Raw genomic sequence first — 21,094 nt, 5'->3', positions numbered from 1 at the left:
TATGAAAAGCCATGCTTCATTTGATCAATGATTATTACGAGTCGCTGCCCATAACTTGATTATATCCTGAATTGCAAAATTACTATAATAAATAAAAAGTATGGGCCTCATGTGGGCCTATTTATCATCAGTTGAAAATGTTTTGCTGTGGTCTTATATAGTAAGGCCTTGTACCCTTACAGCCTCGATTTAAAAGCCCAATTACCGCGCTAGGTTCTCACTAATAATAATAAATAACTATTCATATTCATAATTCATCTCAAATTGTAACTGACTATGTATATAAATGGTAGAAATCCTGATAATTAATGACTTTTAATCACTCTATTGACCGAGCATTACTCTTATTCAAACGAATATAGACACTATTCGATCTTAATTAGTTCCTCAACTCTTATGTTGTTCAGTTACTTGGTTTGCTCGGTGTAGATTAATAATCTGTTCCCATCAATTATTATTATTCAACTAACACGTTTTTCTTTACATAATAACATATTAAAACAAAAAAAAAAAAAAATAACGTATTCATCTTGAAACATAAAGAAAAGTATATTATTATATGATAATTTGTGAAATTCATATGCTTTTAATATTCATTTTACATTGCAAAACAAATGATTGCTGAAATTCTATCCAACGATCAATCTTCAATAGCTAACTGACTTATCCACCATAGCAGATCGTAAATCTAACTAATCCTAAATTGTTATACTTATGTGTGTTTGCTCTATAAGCTTGAATAGTGGCACAATTTGAGATAATAAATAGTCAATTAAATCATCTGAATCATGCGTATATCATCCATCTGCCAATCAATTTCCACATAAAACGTGAAAGCTTTGCTGAATTTATAATAAAAAAAAAAAAAAGACCTTTAGGTGAAGATATGTTCAAGACCCAAATAGGGTAAAGGAGAAGACATATCTACAAGCAAATTTTTGGTTAGGTGCAGCACTCCATGAGTTATTGAGTTAAGGTTGATTCAGCTACGAAAAGAAAGGAGAGAAATCCGAAACGGGGTAACTCTTTTATAAAGAGAGCTTACAGGGATTAATCACCACAGTTTAGATCATACATTTAATCATTTGCAATGCAAATTCTTCCGAATCAATCTTTATATCTCCGAAAACGTGTAAAAATTAATTGAATTTACTGTAAACTGTGAAAATGAACACGAGTCTGAAAGTATAAAAATGAAAAAAGAAAGTGAAAGAAATTAGTACGATCACATTATCACTAATCATTTATTTCAAAATCTAGTCTTTGAAGGTGGCTGTCAAGCTATACAAATTCCAATGTAGTATCTCTATTTAGAAAAACTTCTCCATCAACCATAATTAAGCTGTCTTGTAGGCCTAAGAAAAAGACCAACAAATAGATATAGGAAAAACCATGTCCATGTGAGACAATTACAGCTAACCATAAACGTGATAATGATAGGCCCTTTGCTTTCTTTGCCTCAATTGACACTTCTACGGAAGATTATACACATAAACATACCCGTATTTCACTTTTATCTTTCATATTTTTTAGAATATTACTGAGTACTAATTGATTTTTTATTTTATTTTACCTCTTTATTAATTTATTAGACGTGAATCTGGATTAGTTAGCCAATGAATTTAGATAGATATCAGATAATTTTAAAGATATATTGTACGTAATTTCAAATTAGTCGAGCGAGTAAACTTGGTCGCCAGTAAAAATAAGATAGTGAACATTTCTTTTAGCGTGGACTCCTAACATGAGACGTTTTAAAACTTTATTTACTGCAGTAAGTTTTTTGAAGCGAGGTGCTATGAGCCCTGAAAGTGGAAACAGCAAGCAGATAGGCAGATAGATTTGAGTGTTCAACTGCTCATTCATTTCTAGCCGGCTGACGTCGCTGCTGGTTAGATAGGATAATATAAACAAAAAAAAAAAAAAAAACAGTCGATTGATTAAAGAAGCAAACATGAACAAATGAAACTCAATTCTCACAAATCTTGTATTTTTTGCATCGACATCCCTATTCTCAGCCCCCCGAAAAGTCTCTTTCTTTCTCTCTAGAAACTCTGAAAACGTGTAGCCAACATTCTAACTCACCTACCCACCCATCTCTCCAAACCAAAATCAGTTTCTTTCTTTGGGAATCGCTTCACTTCATTTGCAGTACGTAAGAGCATAAAAATGAAAATTTAAGGATTCAACTAATTTATTTGAGTGTGGGGTCCATGAATCCTTGCCCCCACCACCATTCTCGTCCACCTTCTTGACAATGTCGTATGGGGTTTCACCAAATTCAGCTTCAACAACCCCTTCACCAACAACTTTCCTCTTTACTTATGATTTATTCTTCTGCTTGTATGCATTTTTCACACTGTGAAAAGTTGAAATTTTTTCCATGTCTTTCATGGCTTTAAGGGCTGCTGGATCCATCTGGAGTAGCCCAATAAGGCCTCTTTCGAATGTGGACGGGTCAGATTTGAGGTCTCAGCATTGTCGGTTTGGCTATGATTGGGATTTTAGTAAGTCTCCTAGGCGGGAATGTTGCTGTTTGGCTGTATTGGCTCAGAGAGCTACCACTCCCGTTGAAGATGATAAGCCCTTCACTCCTCTGGTGGAATCTTCTGGGGCAATTGATAAGGTTGAGGACACTGAGTCTAGTGTTCTTCACAAGGATATAAATCTTCTGCCCAGTGAGTTTATTCAATTATAGTTTCCACATTAAGCGTTTTTCATTTTTGAAATATGGTTATGAAAGTTACTGGTTTCTTTGTTTCGCTATTCAGGCTGCTTTAATATACAATCGAACTGGATACATGCATATGTAGTTGAATGGTGAATTTTCTTTCGAATTGAACTCCAAACTTAATTAAATACTATGCGATGTAGATTGATTTTGTGGACTGGTTTTGTAATGTTTATAGTTTAGACCAAGCAATCTTTTTAGCCAGGTAAGCTGAATAGTATCTCATATGATTTTGAAATTAAAAGATTGCATCTGGAAGCATATTCCTTTGAATTTTTGAAATGCCATATGGGATGTTGATATATTTGAACGCTTACCTTTTGGATGCGTTTGAGAAGTTATTCTGTTAATTGTTGGGTCCTGCGCGTATTTAGAGAAAAGCTATATTTTTGTTGTGTATTCAGTTGATTTTATTGTCTTTCATTTAATTAGTGAGAAGTAATGGTTTTATCTCATGGGAACTGCTTGGTTGTTGATCTGATTCATTATTTGTATCAAAAGCTCCGACGATTTTGTTGGTGGTTCGAACTTTGAATGACTGTGCATACTAATTAGAGAGTTTTTTGAACTTCAATAAATGTTAATTGGTCAACCTTGTGTTTTTCTGAGTTGCAGAACCATTATCAGCAACAGATCTTTCTTCATCTGTTGATGATGGTACAAAAGTACGGGTTGCTTATCAGGTCAGCAGTTTAAGATTTCTTTGGAACCTAAGTATTCATGTCTTTACTCCTGTTCTTATGTTGGGTTAGGTTCCCATTTCAGGGGATAGCAGGTGCATATAGTGAGGTTGCTGCACTAAAAGCATATCCGAAGTGTGAAACAGTCCCATGTGAACATTTCGAAGCTGCATTCAAGGTTCATCTAGTAATCATTTGTAATTAATTTTCATGCCGATTAATTAATATATAATTTTTTTGTTTGTTCTTTTGTGCTTTGCTTAACAGGCAGTTGAACTCTGGTTAGTGGATAAGGCAGTTCTCCCCATTGAGAATTCAGTGGGTGGCAGCATCCACCGTAATTATGACTTGCTTCTTCGCCATAGGCTGCATATAGTAGGAGAAGTGCAGATGGCAGTCAACCATTGCCTGTTGGGATTACCTGGCGTACAAAAGGAGGAGTTGAAAAGTGTTTTGAGCCACCCCCAGGTTAGTTTTTTCTTTTCTATTCAATTTCTCGTTTGATACAGAATCACCTGGCCTGGCAATTCCCTGCAAGATGCAGTACTCATTAATTTGTGGTCAAACTTATTTATGAAAAACTTCCGAACTGAGTTTCTTATGATGACCCTTGGCTTACACAACAGCTGAGTCTATTAATTGGTGCTTATCTAGCAAACATAACAGCTGAGTCTATTAACTGGTGCTTACCTAGCAAAAAGAAGATCTAGTTACAGGTGTAACTTTAGCTTTTTCACATAAAGTGGCCACCTTTAAGACTAGACTTAACTCTGAGCTATTGCAGCTTGAAGGACTATACTGCTACTGTAATGGTTTAATATCTAAAACATTGATAATAAAAGGATTACAGAGTTAGGTAATCGCTTTTACCTACTTGATTTTGGAATATGTGCATGCAAACTTTGCAGTGAAGCTGGCTGGTTATCTGGAAAACCTTGGAACTGATAATGATGGTATCAATATCCAATCATCTCTTAAAAATTACTTGACTTGCAGGCCCTTTCCCACTGTGAGATGACATTGAGCAATTTAGGCGTTGTCAGCCTTGGCACTGATGATACTGCTGGTGCTGCTCAAGTATTCTTCAAATTCTCTGAATCCTGTTGCATGGCCACTCTGAACCATGCAAGAGACTATTTTTAAACTAAAACCCTAAAAACTTTTGTAACAGATGGTAGCTACAGGTGGCCTCAGGGATACTGGTGCTATTGCAAGTGCTCGAGCAGCAGAAATCTATGGACTTGATATTCTTGCTGAAAAAATCCAGGTAATAGTTAACCTTCAGTTTTTCTATGATACTCTTCATATAAATTTCTTCAAGACAAATGATGATAGAACATTTTTCAGATCAGATATCATGGATAAGACCAGACAAGTCTTTGGATATTTTCATTATGAAAATGGATAATGCTATTTCACTGTGTGGTTCACCTGCAGGAAGTCATTTACATGAATTTTAGTTTCTTTCTTCCGGTATTTAGTTGTTTTAACTTCTGAGGGCTGAAACTATATTATGCATCCAAAATATGACCATGGAAAACTTTTTGACAAAGGTGTGTGAGGAATGACTTACTGCCTGCCCAACTTTCTTCTAATATGTGCATTTTGATTATTCATTCACTTTTTAGAATATAGAATCAGGCCTGGGTTCATAATAGTTTAATTGAATTTTATGATTGTGGCTGTAAACACTTTAGCATGTACAAAGATTCTATCTAATGGTAACAACTCCTTTGTCTTAATTCTTAAATTTGAAAATCTATGGTTTTTATGGTTTACAATATCTAACTGGTTTTCTCCATTTTTACTGACCAGGATGATGATGTTGTTACCCGCTTTTTGATACTTGCAAGAGAACCTATAATTTCACGAACTGACCAACCCTATAAGGTATTATTTGTTACCCAGCCTCAATGTATTTTCTTTGAAATGTTAAGAGAAGCTTGTTTATTCATCGTTTGTACCTAGTCATAAATCTGTTTCCTATCCCAGACAAGCATTGTTTTCACCCTTGAAGAAGGTCCTGGCGTTCTGTTCAAAGCACTGGCAGTGTTTGCTTTGAGGAACATTAATTTGTCAAAGGTAACATTTTAACTAAGTGTTTGTTTTTGTTGTTTAACCATTTTATCCAAGGCTCTAATCATTATTCCCTTTTGAGCAACTTCAAGATAGAGAGCCGTCCACAAAGAAATCGTCCTTTAAGGGTTGTTGATGATTCTAACAAGAGGAGTGCCAAGTAAGTGATCAATTTTGGGGGTAAAGATTTGTGAGGTTTAATTTAACGTATCCTATCCTTTGCAGGCACACACTTGTAGGTTCTGCATCTGCATGTTTAGGTGAATAACATGGAAATAATCAACCAAATGGAATTGAAAAGTAATTTAAATGATGTCTTAACTGGGAAAAGATCAAGAAGAAGTTCTAGTAATGGTAGCAACATTCAGAGCATATAATGAATAATACTTTGTGCCCCCACAAACTTTATAAATGATAAAAAGCCAGATTGCAGGAGGACAAAAAGTAACACCAGCTTTTCCTTTTACAAGAAAAAAAGTCATTGGTCGCCTTATTCTTTTATTAGTTGTTCATGTTTAAATTTCTGTAAAATAACGGTCTACTTCTCAAAGTAGTTCAGTGGCTGGATTTTAAAGATAAGAAATGAACTTACCCCATTTTATAAAACATATTTTGCATTCCCTGGAAACTGGAAACTGGAAACCAAGTAACTCTTAACTGTATTAACGGCTACATAACCTTGTGTAGTTTTGGGGAAAAATATATTATTTGGATTTGAAGTATGGTACATTTGGTCCCCTTCTAATTTACCAACACATTTCTTGTGACAGATATTTTGACTACCTTTTTTACATTGACTTTGAAGCTTCGATGGCTGAACCTCGTGCTCAAAATGCTTTGGCACAATTACAGGTTAGTGCTTTTGACATTTTGTGGCATCTAAGAGATGCTTCCTTGTTATATTTTGAAGAAGACAAACTCATAAAGCTACATATTTCTTGCACCCATGTCTATCATATTCTGCCTATTGACTGACTGTTTATCTCTTTGCAAGCGTTTTGCTGGTTTTTTATTTTCATTATTTTGTATCAATTGTTAGCCTTTGTAAACCTATTCCATAATTGTCAATAGCTGTCTGATATCCTTCTTGTGGCTGTGCAGAATCTGTCTCTTGATCTTGATGAGACAGTAACAAATTGAAGTTGGAAATTCTAGCTGTATTTCTATGTTTTTTGTATGCAAAATTTGTTAGTCTGCCAATCTTTTGTGCTAGTGGACCTCATAAAGGACTTTTTGTTTTTGGCCTATTATTTTTCCAGGAATTTGCAAGATTTCTTCGTGTTCTTGGTTGCTACCCAATTGATACAGTTGTTTAGATACCCATTGCGGCATCTATTCCCATAGCAATGAAGATGCAAATCAGCCTTTAACATTGTGTGTATATATATGTGTATATATGCATATTGCACAGCATGCGTGATCCAAGCGAGATTGGAAGTGGAAGAGAATTTACTGGAATTTGGTTAGGCTTGTTGATGAGATGGTGGCTGGTTAGCTTTCTTTCAACTAGACCTTTTACTCAGAACATTTTCATCTCTCTTTCATAATTCTTTTCCATCCCATAATGGGGATGTTAGAACATAATTGTTTGTGTTAGGTTTAACAATTGGAGGTTAAGTTTTTAATGGCATAAGTTGTGGGGGCATTCCTCCTCTTCTCTGAAATAATTAGTGAATCAAATTTGAACCGTCAATCCTTTTGAAAATAATACATCTGACGTATACTGCAGCAGCCGCAATTCTAGTATGTAAGGTCATTGCAATTGAACTGGTTTGGTTCGTAGCCTCAATCTACGTGATTGAAGAACATTAATCGATTGAAAATGAACTGACAAATAGTGTAAGATGAAAGGTTACTAAGTACTGTCACGTCACTTGAATTGACGAGCCGAGAAAGCTATGATTTTTTCTATCTTGAAATTCAAGAAGTTTTATAGTTCCATTGTTTAATAAATAAAACCAAGATTCTACCTTTTCCATATACTGTGACCTATTTTTTCTTAACAAAATAATAAAAAACAAATCTAAGAAACGTATAGAATTTTTAAATTCTATTAATTTAAATCTCCATTTGTTTTGAAAAATATTTTCATGATTATTTTTTGTTATTTGATTGTAATATTGAAAATTAGTTAAAAATATTAATAATAACAAAAATTTTATAATTTAAAAATCTTATTATTAAATATAAAAAAAAATATATAAATTATAAAAGCAGCGAGTCGGTGGTAACAGTGATCGGTGATATGACTGATTAATAAATTAAAAATATAAATTTATAAAATTTGTCAATAATCCAGAAAATATTTTACTTTCTCAAAAAATAAAAAGTTATTTTCTTTAGAAAAATGACTTAATTTTCATTTAATTAGAAAAATATTTTCTATTGACTTATTTTCCTCGGCGCCCTAAAGGAACTTTTAATTTCCTAACTTACTATTTTAAAATGAGTTCCCCACTAATTCATTAGAGTGATACTGTCAACGGACGCCATATTTAAGAAAACAACAAAATGGACTGGTAGAATTAATGCCAAACATAGCCATTATACCTATTGATAGATAGTTAAAACATCTCCCCCATACAAACTCAGCTAGTTCTTCTCACAAAGCTCACAGCCAAACCGAAAAGGATTACTAGCTACTTCTCATACAAATAGGCTTATTCATAAAATACTAGCACAAAGGTAGGCAGCGATAGCCATGACCCTCTTCAAATAAGCAATTACCCCTGAAGTTCCTTGAGAAAGTCTTCATTGTCAACAAGGACCTACAGATATGATCCAGAATGATATCATGAGCTCACCAATAAATAAAGATGATACCACAAATGTGGTTTTATAGTATAGAATTCAAAATTAAGGCCATTATAGTTTATTGTAGCAAATTTCAGTCACCTTGTCAAAAACGTGTCCCCTGGACAAATTCTACCAAAACCATACTTGGAACAAAGGAGCTATAAGAGGAAACTTACTGTTTTCCAGCCATCTGGATCAAGAAAAGAAGTAATTTTGGTGTTAATTCCAGGAATTGGTCCGGGCTGTCGAGTTATTTTTCCACCAACCTCTTGTATAACCAAGTTGACAACTTCAGCACTTTTATAGACATCATCAGTGCCAATTGCAACCTGTAGTGGATACCATATCAGACAAGAAAACATCAAAAGAAAAGGATGCACATTGGGACAAAATTTGGCAGGGGGTTCCAATAGAGCAGAAAGAGTATTCAACTAACCTGTGCATATGCATTTCCCTTGCTATATTCAGTCACACCATAGTTGTAAGTCAACTCCAGAACAGTTGTCTCATACTCATCAGCATATCCCACCATTGCCAATGTATACTGCAAAATACATGCAACAACATGAGGGGACTCCAAAATTTTGTCTTAACAGAGAAGTTTCTAAAGAGCAAACACAATCAGTAATAAAATAACATACCTTGTACTGAGGATTATCAACCTTCCTCAATAACTTCATGCCTAAGGCCTGCAGAAGGAAAAACCAAGAACAGCCACATCAAAGATCATGTTACTGGATAGTACGCAAGCCTAAAAACAAACTTTGTGCTTTGATTCACATGCGATTTGAATATACAATCTGTCGACAAATTGAAACGACCTTTTCATAGAACTTGATAGAGCGATCTAGATCACCAACACGAAGCATTACTTGGCACAGAGGCTCAGGAGTCGGTCCTCTTTGAATGAGTTCAAAAGTATAACCATCCGGATCCTTCACAAAGGCAATGACAGTTGTTCCGCCCTTGACTGGACCAGGCTCTCTAGTGATCTCGCCACCCTTGGCACGGATGTCTTCGACCAACTTGTAAACCTGCAAATGAAATGAATGATGCATGGTTCATTTTCAGGACCCCAAAAAAAAAAATTTTTTTTAAATTGTCAGACTCTTAAAAAGAATGATACTTACATCCTGAGTTGCAATCGCAAAATGCCCAAAGCCATCTCCAATATCATATTTAGTTACTCCATAATCTGCAATTCAGCAACCTAGTAAATTCCCAGATGCTAGTATGCTGCATATGTAAAGAAATTAAGAACTTGTTCAACCATGTTCCTTAGATGACTCACCTAACTATCTCCCAGACTCTCCACTACTTAGTTGATGTCCTAAGGCAAAAATCTGTTAATAAGTATGCACTTATGACTGAATTTTGCGTTCACTATGTTAGTATCAGCAACTTTTCACTCTTTGGCTGAAAAAATATCCTACTCCTTCAATAACTTATTGAAGACTCTGAATCTTATGTACACATATACCTTAACAATATCAGCTTTTACTTTCTAATTTAAGAACATGGCTAATTTCTCTATCAGTCTCCAATAAGATAATCCAGAACTATAGAGCCCAGAGAGTAATGGCAGACTATTTGGGTGGACTATGTCGAGGGGCAAGTAATTTTATGTAACCCAGTTTAGAGAGAAGTCAATGAAGGGTACGGGTAAGTGAGAGCTTTAAATTAATTTATATCTTCCTTCTCCTCTTCCCAAATGTAATATTCTTAGGTTACCTCCGTTTAACTTTCCATTAATTCACCTCTTCCAAACAATTTTTTTTTTTTTTAATTATTGTAACCCTCTTGATCCTCCCTTGTCCTTCCATTGATTATCCTTCTGCTGCCCCATCCAAACAGACAATTTCAACTACTAAACGGTTTGAATAGATGAAAAGCATAACAAAAGAGAGAATATCATACTGTAAGTCAACTCCACAACAAAATTAGTTTGTTCAGGTCCAAAACCAAGAAAGGCATTTGAGTACTTCTCCTCTGGAATATCTCTTTGCCTCAACAGCTTCATCCCAAAACATTCAGTATAAAACCTACCAAATCAAACATTATAATTTTTTCTTAAACGAAAAATCAATAATAAATTAAAAAAATTCTCCATGGTTGCCAAAAGAACTTATTTTTCACAGGATCATACTTGATGGTGCGCTCAAGATCACCAACACGATACACGACATGGAGAAGTCGGCGCTTATCCTTCTTTGGCCATTCCAGGAGCTCAGCATTTGAAGCAGCCTCAGCCATTGTCAACACTAGCGAACTGCTTTCAAAAATACATCCATAAAAAACATGATCGAAAGCATTTCTGATTAATTAAGATAAAAAAACCCTAACTTGAGGAATTGAGACTGAGAGGTTACCAGTAACAGACAGTGAAGACAAGTTAGACGCACTATCCAGAAATGATACCTGTTCCGCACCTAAACTAGATACTATATAGTAATTTATTATCCCTAGGTGGTTGAGATATTCTAGCGTGACCGAGCAGTCACCTTGACAATTTAATCATCCAATAGCTAAAACTTTATTATCGGATTTTTCTGTTAGGCATAGTTTTTTCTTGGATTACTATATGGAGGTGATTTATTTAGGTCACTGGTCGTTTGACCTTTGGTTTGTATGTCCGCAGGTCACACACATAGGACCAGACCAAAATGAAAACTTTTTGAGTAGCGTGGAAGTATATAAACGGCCCACGTCATTTTTTTTTTTAATTCTACAGATTTTAATTAATTTTGCTTTTGTTTTTTCCACGTGCCATCACTTCAGAATTTAAGGTATACTTGGGAGGTGAAAAATGTATTTGTGTTATAATATTGACTAAATACATTATAATATTACTCTTTCGTACACTAATAATAATCATAATAAATTATTGCATAAATTAACTGTATTTATAATTTAAAATAAAGAGAGAAATTTTGAAAAATTATAATAATTAATTTTCGTCATTTGAAATTGATAAAAATGAAAAAAATAAATATATTATTTTCTTAAAATCCATAAATGTAATGTTATATGATACTTTTACAAACGGGAGAGTCATTTGTGAATGGAGGGAGTGACAAGGTGCACTTTCCACCGACATTTCTTTCCTTCCCTTCATTTTCCATCTCCACAAACATGCCTTTAGTGATGAAGGGTCTATTGCTGGTAAAAGCAGTGGTCACAAGCTAAAAGACGTTTTCCATTTGCAAGACCCATTGGTTGTGTCGTGCTTGGAATGCTTCAGAAAGAAAACGAAGTGACATTTTTTTTTTTTTATTCTTTTGGGGTAGGTTTAGTTCAATCTATATATGGAATCCAATAATAACTGGACAGGATGTGATTTTTTTTAAACTTTATTTTAATATAATTCAATAATTTTATTATGGTTTAAATTTATGGAATAAAAAAAATTTTGTTTTATGAATTCTAATATATTTCATAAATTTAAGAGATCCTTTCAACAGATTTTATTTCGTATTTAAGACTGTAAAATACTTAATTGTATTTCATGAAGCTAAAATAAGTAAATAACTAACACTTGCTTTATTTGGGCTTGGTGGTGATTGCTTTGTTTCGTTAAACTCTAATGGGCCTACATCCCAAAGGGCAGCCGTTTCGGCCCGTCAGTTGTCGAGGCCCAGGCCAACAGTGGACAGTTTGATCTAGTTGGCTTGTTTGTTTTATATACATATATAAAATTACAATGTCTTTATTTATTGATTAACTGTCTGTAATTTTTTATTTGAAAAGTTAATGTAATTTATTCCTAATAAAATGTTATCGCATGCGGACATAATTAGCATCAAGACAAAACTGCAATTACAAAAATTTCAAAATTGGATGAAAAGGGCCCGGCGCCGGCGCCGGCGATCCCATCATCGTGCAAAAGAAATAAAAAAAAAACGGTCAAGGAGACAGATTATTCCAAATCAAATAATATAATATTGGGTAAGGTTACCTTTCCATATTAAACAAGAAAGCAGCATACACTTGCAAATTGCATCTAGTCGTTATTGTGCATAATGTTCAATCACTAAAGAATAAAGATGGTCCCATTTATTCAATTACTTAATGCAAATTGCATCCCTTCCTTTTGAGTCTTTGACTCCCTCCAACGCCAAGAGGCAACATCCATTGGTTCTGCTTTGTCAATTGAAAAGTGCTGAGGTGACAATTTAATTTTTCCAACTTAATTATAAAGTATATAAATTACCTTTAAAAAAAAAATATTAACCTCGGTCATGGAAGCATTTGCATCTAAACTACCCTATTCAGATTAATTAAATGGTTAATCTTAGTATTTATAAGAATAAAATAATAATAATTTCAAAAATAAAAAAAACTGTATGAATGTCTTTTTTATGATTGTTTTATTGGATAAATCATAAAAATAATTACCTAAGAGTGAGTTGTGAGGCTTAAAAGAATTGAATCGTTACAACCATGAGTTGGATATCCATTTTCCAGCTTCACAATTTAGATGGAAGTCGTAAATGGCTAATCTAATCCCATATCTCAATTTCATAAAACGCCACGCTGGAGGCTGGACCCTACTTGCTTCGCTCTCAGCCCCAAGTCCTGGCACGCCAGCATAATTTCGTTAATTACAATTATTTATTTAGTTTAAAAATAAAAAAGAAAAAGAGAAAATTAGAGAAATTGAAGGGGCAGGCTGTAAGTTTATTTTCTCACCACGTCTCTTTTATTTCGGTCCAATATGTGACGACAGCAATGAGTCCAGAAAGGGCAGTCCAACCAATCATCACCTGCCACGCAAGCACATAACGTTCGGGATTCTACGAGTCGAAAAAGCGTCCAGGTTCAATGAACCTAGTGGAGCACGTCCACCACGGTCTTTATTTAATCTTCTCCATCACCGTACTTGCATGATACAAATACAACAGCCATAAAAGAGGCAAGAATTAGCAGTAGAAATCTAAATTAATTTTTAGTTTTAAGGAGAAATTAAAATCAATGGCTTTCAGTGTCGCCTCTTCTTCTTCTTCGGCAGCTGCAATTTCTGCTACCAATTTTTCGCGCTCAACTCCTCCTTCTGAGCTTAAAGGTATGTTTTTTTCTGAATTATACTGCACTTTTTTTTTTTATTGTTTTTCGCTTTGAATATTTTGTTAATTATGAGCTCGTGCTTTTGATCTTCAGTTTCACAAATCGGTTCCTTCCGGTTGTTGGATCGACTGTCGGCTGTAAATATCTCTCAACGGCGTTGCGCTGCGAAGCCTGTAAATGCAGAGTCCAAACGAAACGACTCGATTGTCCCTCTCGCAGCGACTGTAGCTGAGCCTGGTGAGTTTTATTTCTTTTGAGCACGGTTAATTAGGTTCTTAGTTGGAGACAAATGAAATGCTTCTAAATTTATTGTTAAAATTTTTGCTCGAATTTCCAGAGGTGGCAGAGAAAGTAGAGGTGGAGGACTATGAGCTGTTGGCCAAGGATCTCGAGACTTCTTCTCCTCTGGAGATTATGGACAAAGCGCTTGAGAAGTTCGGCAATGATATTGCTATTGCTTTCAGGTAAACAATTTGGCTATGATCGACTTTTACCTTGAAAATGTAAAATCTTTTACTCATTAGTTGTAGTTGTGAGATTTTAAATATTAGAATGTGGTTTACTGTGAAATCTGTGATGAATATTTCTTGCACATGGTGGATCCCTGCAATTGTCATTTTTGCTAAGTGCCCAAATTGGGATGATAATTTGAAATATGCCACTATACTATAAAGAATGTTCCTTTACGCTTTTACATTTCATAAGAGTTTTCATTTGAATTGATATATTGGGCCTCTGTGGATATGAATATGATATGATTTACCTTGGTAAATTTTCAAGATGTAAAAATTAAATAGACTGAAAAGGTAATCATTTGAAGGCATTCATATGTGCATATTCAATCAAATGAGAAACTAATCTGAAATTGGATGTAATTTTCTAAGTAATATTAACATTAAATGTTATCTGAACGATTATTCATCATTTTGCAGTGGTGCTGAAGATGTTGCTTTGATTGAGTATGCAAAGCTGACAGGAAGACCCTTTAGAGTATTCAGCCTTGATACAGGGAGGTTGAATGCAGAAACTTATAGGTTCTTTGACACAGTTGAGAAGCGCTATGGCATCCACATCGAGTACATGTTTCCTGACGCAGTTGAAGTTCAGGGATTGGTGAGAAGCAAGGGTCTGTTCTCTTTCTATGAGGATGGGCACCAGGAGTGCTGCCGTGTGAGAAAGGTGAGACCCTTGAGGAGGGCTCTCAAGGGGCTTCGTGCCTGGATCACTGGCCAAAGAAAAGATCAGTCTCCTGGAACTCGGTCTGAAGTTCCTGTTGTTCAGGTGGACCCAGTTTTTGAGGGAATGGATGGTGGTGTTGGCAGTCTGATCAAGTGGAACCCAGTGGCAAATGTGGATGGCCGAGACATATGGAACTTCCTTCGAACCATGGAAGTGCCTGTGAATTCTTTGCATTCACAAGGGTATGTCTCAATAGGTTGTGAGCCTTGCACAAGGCCGGTTCTTCCAGGCCAACATGAGAGAGAAGGAAGATGGTGGTGGGAGGATGCGAAGGCTAAGGAGTGTGGCCTTCACAAAGGAAATCTAAAACAGGATGATGCAGACCAACTTAATGGCAATGGAAATAAAGCCACCACATTTTCTGATATTTTCAATTCGCAAAATTTGGTCGACTTGAACAGGACTGGAATAGAGAATCTGTTAAAATTGGAGAACAGAAAGGAACCGTGGATTGTTGTTCTTTACGCTCCATGGTGCAAATTTTGCCAGGGGATGGAACAATCCTATCTTGAATTGGCAGACAAGTTGGCAGGGAGTGGAGTGAAGGTGGGAAAATTCAGGGCAGATGGTGATCAGAAGGAGTTTGCAAGAAAAAAATTACAGCTTGGAAGCTTTCCTACTATCCTTTTATTCCCCAAACATTCTTCTAGGCCAATCAAGTACCCCTCAGAGAAAAGGGATGTAGATTCCTTGTTAACCTTCGTGAATGCTCTCCGTTGATTGCAATGAAAGATAATTTGAGAAACATGTGTTTGAATCACTTGAGCATAAAAGTCGGAGCTTTTCTTTCATCCTCATGAATTAAAGCCGTTCATTGAATCAAAGGTGAACTCCCAATGACATTTGGAATAATAGAGGCGGCTGCCAGCCTCAACCACAAGCTAAACTTAGTTGTTTTTGCTTCTTCCAGAACTGGCAGCCGTGGCAACATAGTATAACTTTGTCTTTTGTATACTGTTAGTTTATACTTTTCTTCACCCCCCTATTTTCCTTGTATAAGAGTCTGTTTCGTTTCCCCCCTCACAAAAGAAAAATATAAAAAATAAAAAAAATGGAAAGAAAGAAAGAAGGGAAGGAAAGAGTCTGTTTCAGGCCAGAAATTGATTTTGGCTGAGATTGTTTGCTGATGTACTTGGAAATGGAAAGTAGAGCTATATATTGTATCAATTTTGTCCGAATTTTTTATATTAGAACTTTGGAGACCTCCTTGTATGGCATTCTGAATCTTAGCATTACAATTTACAAGTACAAAAGCTAATAATATGATTAGGGAGACTTCATTAAAGTATAGTAAAAACTATTTTTCTTTTTACTTTGTTAATCATATTTTATGAAACTTTGTTTACTTTTCTTTCTTTTTCTTTTTGGTGCTATCATTCAAGATGTGATTCAAACAAGGGGAATCAGCACTCTTTGGATTCTTATTTCCACTTTGTAGGAATTGCATGCTGTTTATATTATAGTTGACTCCAGAAAGACATGCTTTTAAAACACATTTCACTTTGTCTGTCCAATGAGAAAATAAGATTATAATTGACTGCCTGCCCTAAACAAGTTTGGGTTTATGGGTACTTGAGCAACAGTTTATAGGGTGGTTAAAAATCATTTTATAATCTTATATTTCATTTCACAACGCAAATATTAGAAATTTTAGAATGGTAAGATTAATTCTAATCTATGTATTCTTATTAAAGAGAATCCTAAATGTGAAAAAGTAAAGGTAAAATGTGACTTGAACTATTTGCAAGGCTAGACTTTGTATGCTTTTACTTAGAATCCAAAACCTTTCTCCCAACCCCATCATCTAATGTTTCATTTTTTGTGGGTCAGATAGGAGCTTGAGCTACATTATGGCCTTTCCATTTTCCATTACCATCTGAATCCAGGAGAAAAAAAAAAAAATTAAAAAAACAAAAATGAGCTCTTCTCCTAGGATTCCAATTTACAAATTTTTAAGATTCTCATGTTTTTTTACAGGGTAAAAAGCATCTTTTTTTTTTGTCTTAATCGATCAGAACGATTACTTTACCCATGAGTACTAAATGTGTAATCAATCCACACTTCTTCCTTTTATTGAAGTTCTTTATATTTATATACATGCAGTCCTTTGGTGGTTGAACAATTTACATTCTAATCACAAACATTAAAAGAAAAAAAAAACCAACTTTTTAAAATCTTTCTCCTTTCCTGAAAGTTAAGACCTTTGAAATTAAGGAGATCATAATTATGCTTCTACAAAATATAGTATCATCATAAAAGCATGAATACAAAATGATGGTGATCGGTGAGCTAAAAATTTTTGATGGGTTTTTTGCTTTTGGGGAATATTAATATACCAGAGAATATCGAGTCCTATACATATATAAAAAAGAAAATGCAGGCTGGTGGGTGACCCACATGTGAATGGGTTTCTCTGTTGTGCTCGTGACAAATCTGCTGATTATGGTACTCTGTCTATTTTGTTTGATACACTGATGTTTCACTGTTTGTATGGTTGCCTTTTATGCATTCTTTTGGCCGCCACTGTTTTAAAATTTCTTATAGTTTCTATTTTCCATTCTCACTACAACTTAGAACTTCAACAATCTTGTTTTGCCAATTTAAACTCATAAGCTTTTTATGCAAATGATGTGATGTTGCTCCTTGCAGATTGATGGAAGACAGGAGTACCAAGTCCTGAAAGACATTTACAGTGATGGTTTCAATTGAAAAACAACTAGTTTGAATGGTTGGTGATATCGGCAAATGTGTGTATATATAAATTATCTTCAAAAATAATAAATGCATGTCAACTAATTACAAAAAACGCTACCCAACTAGCGAAAATAATGCCATGGATTACATAACAGTGACAATCCTTCTCCGATTCGATTCACTGTTCACATAACGAGAAGATCAATTAGACCATGTCTTGGTCGCATCTTCCTATAATTGCTTTGTTTTCAGAAAAACTAGTAACTTAAGCCTCGTTCCTTGTTAAAATTGAGAAAGAAATGATAAAGAGAAGATGATGAAATGTGGGAACAGGGAGCGAAATGTCGAAAATGGGAAAGACTGTGAAGAACCTTTTGAATTATAGAGTTAAACGTCTTTCTCTGGAAATGCCAGCCTGTGACTGACTGACTTCCAAGAACCATCTCCATGGTCTAGAAAAAGCCATGTCACTCTACTGAATTTACCATAAAGGTCCTCAATTTCATTTGGTGCTAACTTTTTTTGCCTTGTACACCACGTGCAGAAACAAAGGTCCTTGTCGGTCCACAAGGTCATTTTCGACAATTTACATGCAGCTGCACTAACAAAAACTAAAGTTAAAGGGCTTTAGATGGTAGAAATAGAAACCATAAACCAGACCCTCAGAGCTTGCAATTAGTTCCTTGGATTGATTTGTTCTTCTTTCTTGAAGCTGTTGATTATTGAGTCAACACGCAAAACCCAAATCAAACCCACCAAGAATTTTAAGAAAAGATTACTTTTAAAAAAAATTTATAATCATAATTCTAGAAGATAATGCAAGAGTCTGTAGCTGAACCAGAAACAGAGGATGAAGAAGTAAAGCTCAAGCTCCTCTTCAATAATGGCGAACTCTAAGTTCACTTTCCTCATTTACGCCATCATCATTGTATGCTTCACGGCACTTTTCAGATTTTCACAAGGTATAATTCTTTCAACTCACTATATGAAGAAACCAAATAAAACCCTTAGTTATCTCATTTTGACATCTACTTTTTACAGCTAAATCTTCAACGTTAGCAGTGACAGAAATCAAGCAACAAAAGCAAGGCCAAGATAGCGAGCCTTTTGTGGGTTTTAACATAGGCACTGACGTGTCCAATATTTTGTCAGCGACAGGCCTAGTTTCGTTTCTGCAAGCTCAAAAGATTACCCATATCCGCTTATATGATGCGGACCCTGATATCCTCAAAGCTTTGGCTAAAACCAAGATCCGGGTCATCATTAGTGTCCCCAATAACCAGCTTCTTGCTATTGGATCCTCCAATACCACGGCAGCCTCTTGGATTGGTCGCAATGTTGTTGCATACTATCCAGAAACTCTAATCACTGCAATTGCTGTAGGTGATGAGGTGTTGACAACTTTACCCTCTTCAGCTCCTTTGCTTGTGCCAGCTATAGAGTCACTTTATAGTGCTTTAGTTGCTGCAAATTTGCATACCCAAATCAAGATTTCAACTCCACATGCAGCTTCTATAATTCTAGATCCATTTCCACCTTCTCAGTCTTTCTTTAACCAGAGTTGGAGTTCGGTTATGGTTCCTTTGCTTCAATTTTTGTCAAAAACAGGGTCTCCACTGATGATGAATCTTTATCCTTACTATGTTTTTATGCAAAACAAAGGGGTGGTGCCTCTTGATAATTCTTTGTTTAAACCATTGACACCATCTAAAGAAATGGTTGATCCTAATACTTTGCTGCATTACACTAATGTGCTTGATGCTATGATTGATGCTGCTTATTTTTCTATGAAGAATTTAAATATTACTGATGTGGTGGTTCTTGTCACTGAAACTGGATGGCCTTCAAAGGGTGATTCAAAGGAGCCTTATGCTACTATCGACAATGCAGACACTTATAATTCTAATTTGATTAAGCATGTTCTTGATAGAAGTGGGACTCCTTTTCACCCAGAAATTACTTCTAGTGTATATTTATATGAGTTGTTTAATGAGGACTTGAGGTCACCTCCTGTGTCAGAAGCAAATTGGGGGTTGTTTTATGGGAATTCAACACCAGTTTATTTGCTCCATGTTTATGGAAGTGGGACTTTTTTGGCTAATGATACGACAAACCAAACATATTGTATTGCAATGGATGGTGTTGATTCAAGAACATTGCAGGCAGCATTGGATTGGGCATGTGGCCCAGGGAGGGCTAATTGCAGTGAGATACAGCCAGGGGAGGTTTGTTATCAGCCTAACAATGTAAAGCACCACGCCTCTTATGCATTTGATAGCTATTACCAGATGCAAGGGAAGGCTCCTGGCTCTTGTGATTTCAAGGGTGTGGCCATGATCACCACCACTGACCCAAGTAAGCTTGTTTACTTGAATGCAATTTCTTTTTTTTTTTTTTTTTTTTTTTTTTTTTTTTTTTTTTTTAAATTCCTGGATATTTAATTTTAAAGTATAGATGTTTATCTTTCAGTGGATTTTAATGAAATTGAACATATATTAATTAAGTTCTTGCATCTACAACTATTAGTAAGTTCTTGGAGAAAAAAAAAAGGAAGGATTTTGATAGGACTGTTTTGGATGCAAAATTGGATCTTGTGGGTGCTAGTTATGAATCAATGTTGGTTATAAGCTCAAAAGCAGGACATTGGTGGGAAAGAAAATGTTCTAGTGAAGATACTTCGCATTTTTTTTTTTCACTAAACTTCTGTTAAGTGCCTTGAGGCTCTTAAGCTGTTGATAGATGGCTTGAAAGAGGAAACTTTGAAAGTGAAAAAGGTTCATACTGCCTAATGCCATAGCTCTAAAGGGATATTGGCACCCTTCAATCATAATCTTCAGGGGATACTCATAAGGACAAAGATGACTTCAAGAGGAGATGGTGTGTGTTTCCTACCTGACATAGGCACATGGCTTATTGAGTGATTGGAGTGTTGGAAGGGTATGGAATAAACATTTTATGGTTGATGTAAAAAATTATGATTTCAATTTGGACATTGGTTCAAGTGGAGCCCCCATTGGGATGGGACACTGTTGTCATGTTTCATGCATAAGATTGCCTTAGAAAATGTCATTGTTCCACTACAGAAAGATGCCTTAAGGTTAATTGGAAGTGTTTTTTTATTCTGCTGGTGAAAAGTGCAAAGTCTTCTTTAAAAAATCTGATGCATGATTTTCTCTTGGTAATTTTTGCAGGTCATGGTAGCTGTATATTTCCTGGAAGGTAAGAGAGTATAGCTTGTATTTGGTAGACTGGTAGTTTGAATAATTTATTAAACTTGTTAACTTTTTTTTTTTTTAAATTTTCTTTTCTAGGCTCTTCACTTTCTCTTTTCTCTACATAGTTGTCAAAAGATGGAAAGTGCAAAAGGGGATAACTTAAGTTGAGCAACTTGCATTTTGGTTTTAATGACTAATGGTGGTCTCATTTCTGGTGCAGCAAGAAAATAAGCAATAAAACGAGGACGAGTGCGAACGCAACTGTATCAAGTGGTGCAGCACATAGTTTAAGGTTAATCAGCTTCAAAAGCAGTAGAATAATCACAATTGATAAGGCTTTAAATGCTTTCTTGGCTGTAACTTTCTCTGTTTTGGTATATACATTCCTTTTGTAAGTGGGTGTTGAGGTGCAAAAACAAAGCAATTTTTTCGAGCGTATTTTTATTATTTAAATGTTCAATTAATTGATGATTAAATATTGCTTCCAAAGTTTTGCTTTTTACTCAAAATATTAGGAGTGAGAGATTGAATTTTCGGCTTCACCTATTTTGGAAAATTTTATAATTTTATTTGGAATGACTTATCTACGTGGTGCATGA

At 35.2% G+C, this 21,094-nt stretch overlaps 4 protein-coding genes across 4 annotated transcripts; 3 read left to right on the top strand and 1 right to left on the bottom strand.

Moving 5' to 3' along the window:
* The first annotated feature begins 1,860 nt into the window (after positions 1-1,860).
* ADT1 (arogenate dehydratase 1) lies at positions 1,861-7,154 on the top strand. Its single transcript, XM_089716097.1, has 11 exons — positions 1,861-2,678; positions 3,347-3,414; positions 3,497-3,589; positions 3,679-3,879; positions 4,408-4,488; positions 4,583-4,678; positions 5,227-5,301; positions 5,404-5,493; positions 5,580-5,647; positions 6,258-6,339; positions 6,747-7,154. Exons 1-11 carry the CDS (start codon positions 2,384-2,386, stop codon positions 6,801-6,803), a joined length of 1,206 nt encoding a protein of 401 aa, XP_089572223.1. The 5' UTR covers positions 1,861-2,383; the 3' UTR covers positions 6,804-7,154.
* Positions 7,155-8,012: 858 nt separating this feature from the next.
* Positions 8,013-10,811, bottom strand: GLX1 (glyoxalase/bleomycin resistance protein/dioxygenase superfamily protein). The gene is made up of 9 exons (XM_089716098.1): positions 10,653-10,811; positions 10,430-10,552; positions 10,201-10,325; positions 9,414-9,478; positions 9,105-9,317; positions 8,925-8,972; positions 8,720-8,827; positions 8,460-8,612; positions 8,013-8,255 (listed from the first exon to the last, which is right to left on the bottom strand). Exons 2-9 carry the CDS (start codon positions 10,534-10,536, stop codon positions 8,211-8,213), a joined length of 864 nt encoding a protein of 287 aa, XP_089572224.1. The 5' UTR covers positions 10,537-10,552; positions 10,653-10,811; the 3' UTR covers positions 8,013-8,210.
* Positions 10,812-13,159: 2,348 nt separating this feature from the next.
* LOC149492277 (5'-adenylylsulfate reductase 1, chloroplastic-like) lies at positions 13,160-15,803 on the top strand. Its single transcript, XM_089716096.1, has 4 exons — positions 13,160-13,345; positions 13,441-13,584; positions 13,685-13,811; positions 14,280-15,803. The coding sequence occupies exons 1-4, from the start codon at positions 13,255-13,257 to the stop codon at positions 15,304-15,306; spliced, it is 1,389 nt and encodes a 462-aa protein (XP_089572222.1). The 5' UTR covers positions 13,160-13,254; the 3' UTR covers positions 15,307-15,803.
* A 2,109-nt stretch (positions 15,804-17,912) lies between these two features.
* On the top strand, positions 17,913-20,984 carry LOC149492276 (O-Glycosyl hydrolases family 17 protein). Its single transcript, XM_089716095.1, is given in 5 exon segments — positions 17,913-18,242; positions 18,322-19,635; positions 20,472-20,499; positions 20,716-20,869; positions 20,872-20,984. Coding segments are annotated over 5 exon segments (1,605 nt in total). The 5' UTR covers positions 17,913-18,163; the 3' UTR covers positions 20,902-20,984.
* The last annotated feature ends 110 nt before the right edge of the window (positions 20,985-21,094 follow it).

This window comes from Jatropha curcas, chromosome 11 (genome assembly GCF_041381405.1).
Source record: "Jatropha curcas cultivar XTBG-Jc1 chromosome 11, XTBG_Jcur_1.0, whole genome shotgun sequence".
Lineage (NCBI taxonomy): Eukaryota > Viridiplantae > Streptophyta > Magnoliopsida > Malpighiales > Euphorbiaceae > Jatropha > Jatropha curcas.
The sequence above is the reverse complement of the archived record's forward strand: the minus strand, read 5'-3'. Positions and strand labels throughout refer to the sequence as shown.

Coding starts and splice junctions, on each gene's coding strand:
- ADT1 (XM_089716097.1), top strand. CDS start 2,384: ATGTCTTTCATGGCTTTAAGGGCTGCTGGATCCATCTGGAGTAGCCCA. Junction 3,415..3,496: donor AAGTACGGGTTGCTTATCAG/GTCAGCAGTTTA, acceptor TTCCCATTTCAG/GGGATAGCAGGTGCATATAG. Junction 5,302..5,403: donor GAACTGACCAACCCTATAAG/GTATTATTTGTT, acceptor TTCCTATCCCAG/ACAAGCATTGTTTTCACCCT.
- GLX1 (XM_089716098.1), bottom strand. CDS start 10,536: ATGGCTGAGGCTGCTTCAAATGCTGAGCTCCTGGAATGGCCAAAGAAG. Junction 10,326..10,429: donor GATCTTGAGCGCACCATCAA/GTATGATCCTGT, acceptor TTGATTTGGTAG/GTTTTATACTGAATGTTTTG. Junction 9,479..10,200: donor TGTTGTGGAGTTGACTTACA/GTATGATATTCT, acceptor GCTGAATTGCAG/ATTATGGAGTAACTAAATAT.
- LOC149492277 (XM_089716096.1), top strand. CDS start 13,255: ATGGCTTTCAGTGTCGCCTCTTCTTCTTCTTCGGCAGCTGCAATTTCT. Junction 13,346..13,440: donor TCCTCCTTCTGAGCTTAAAG/GTATGTTTTTTT, acceptor TTTGATCTTCAG/TTTCACAAATCGGTTCCTTC. Junction 13,585..13,684: donor AGCGACTGTAGCTGAGCCTG/GTGAGTTTTATT, acceptor TCGAATTTCCAG/AGGTGGCAGAGAAAGTAGAG.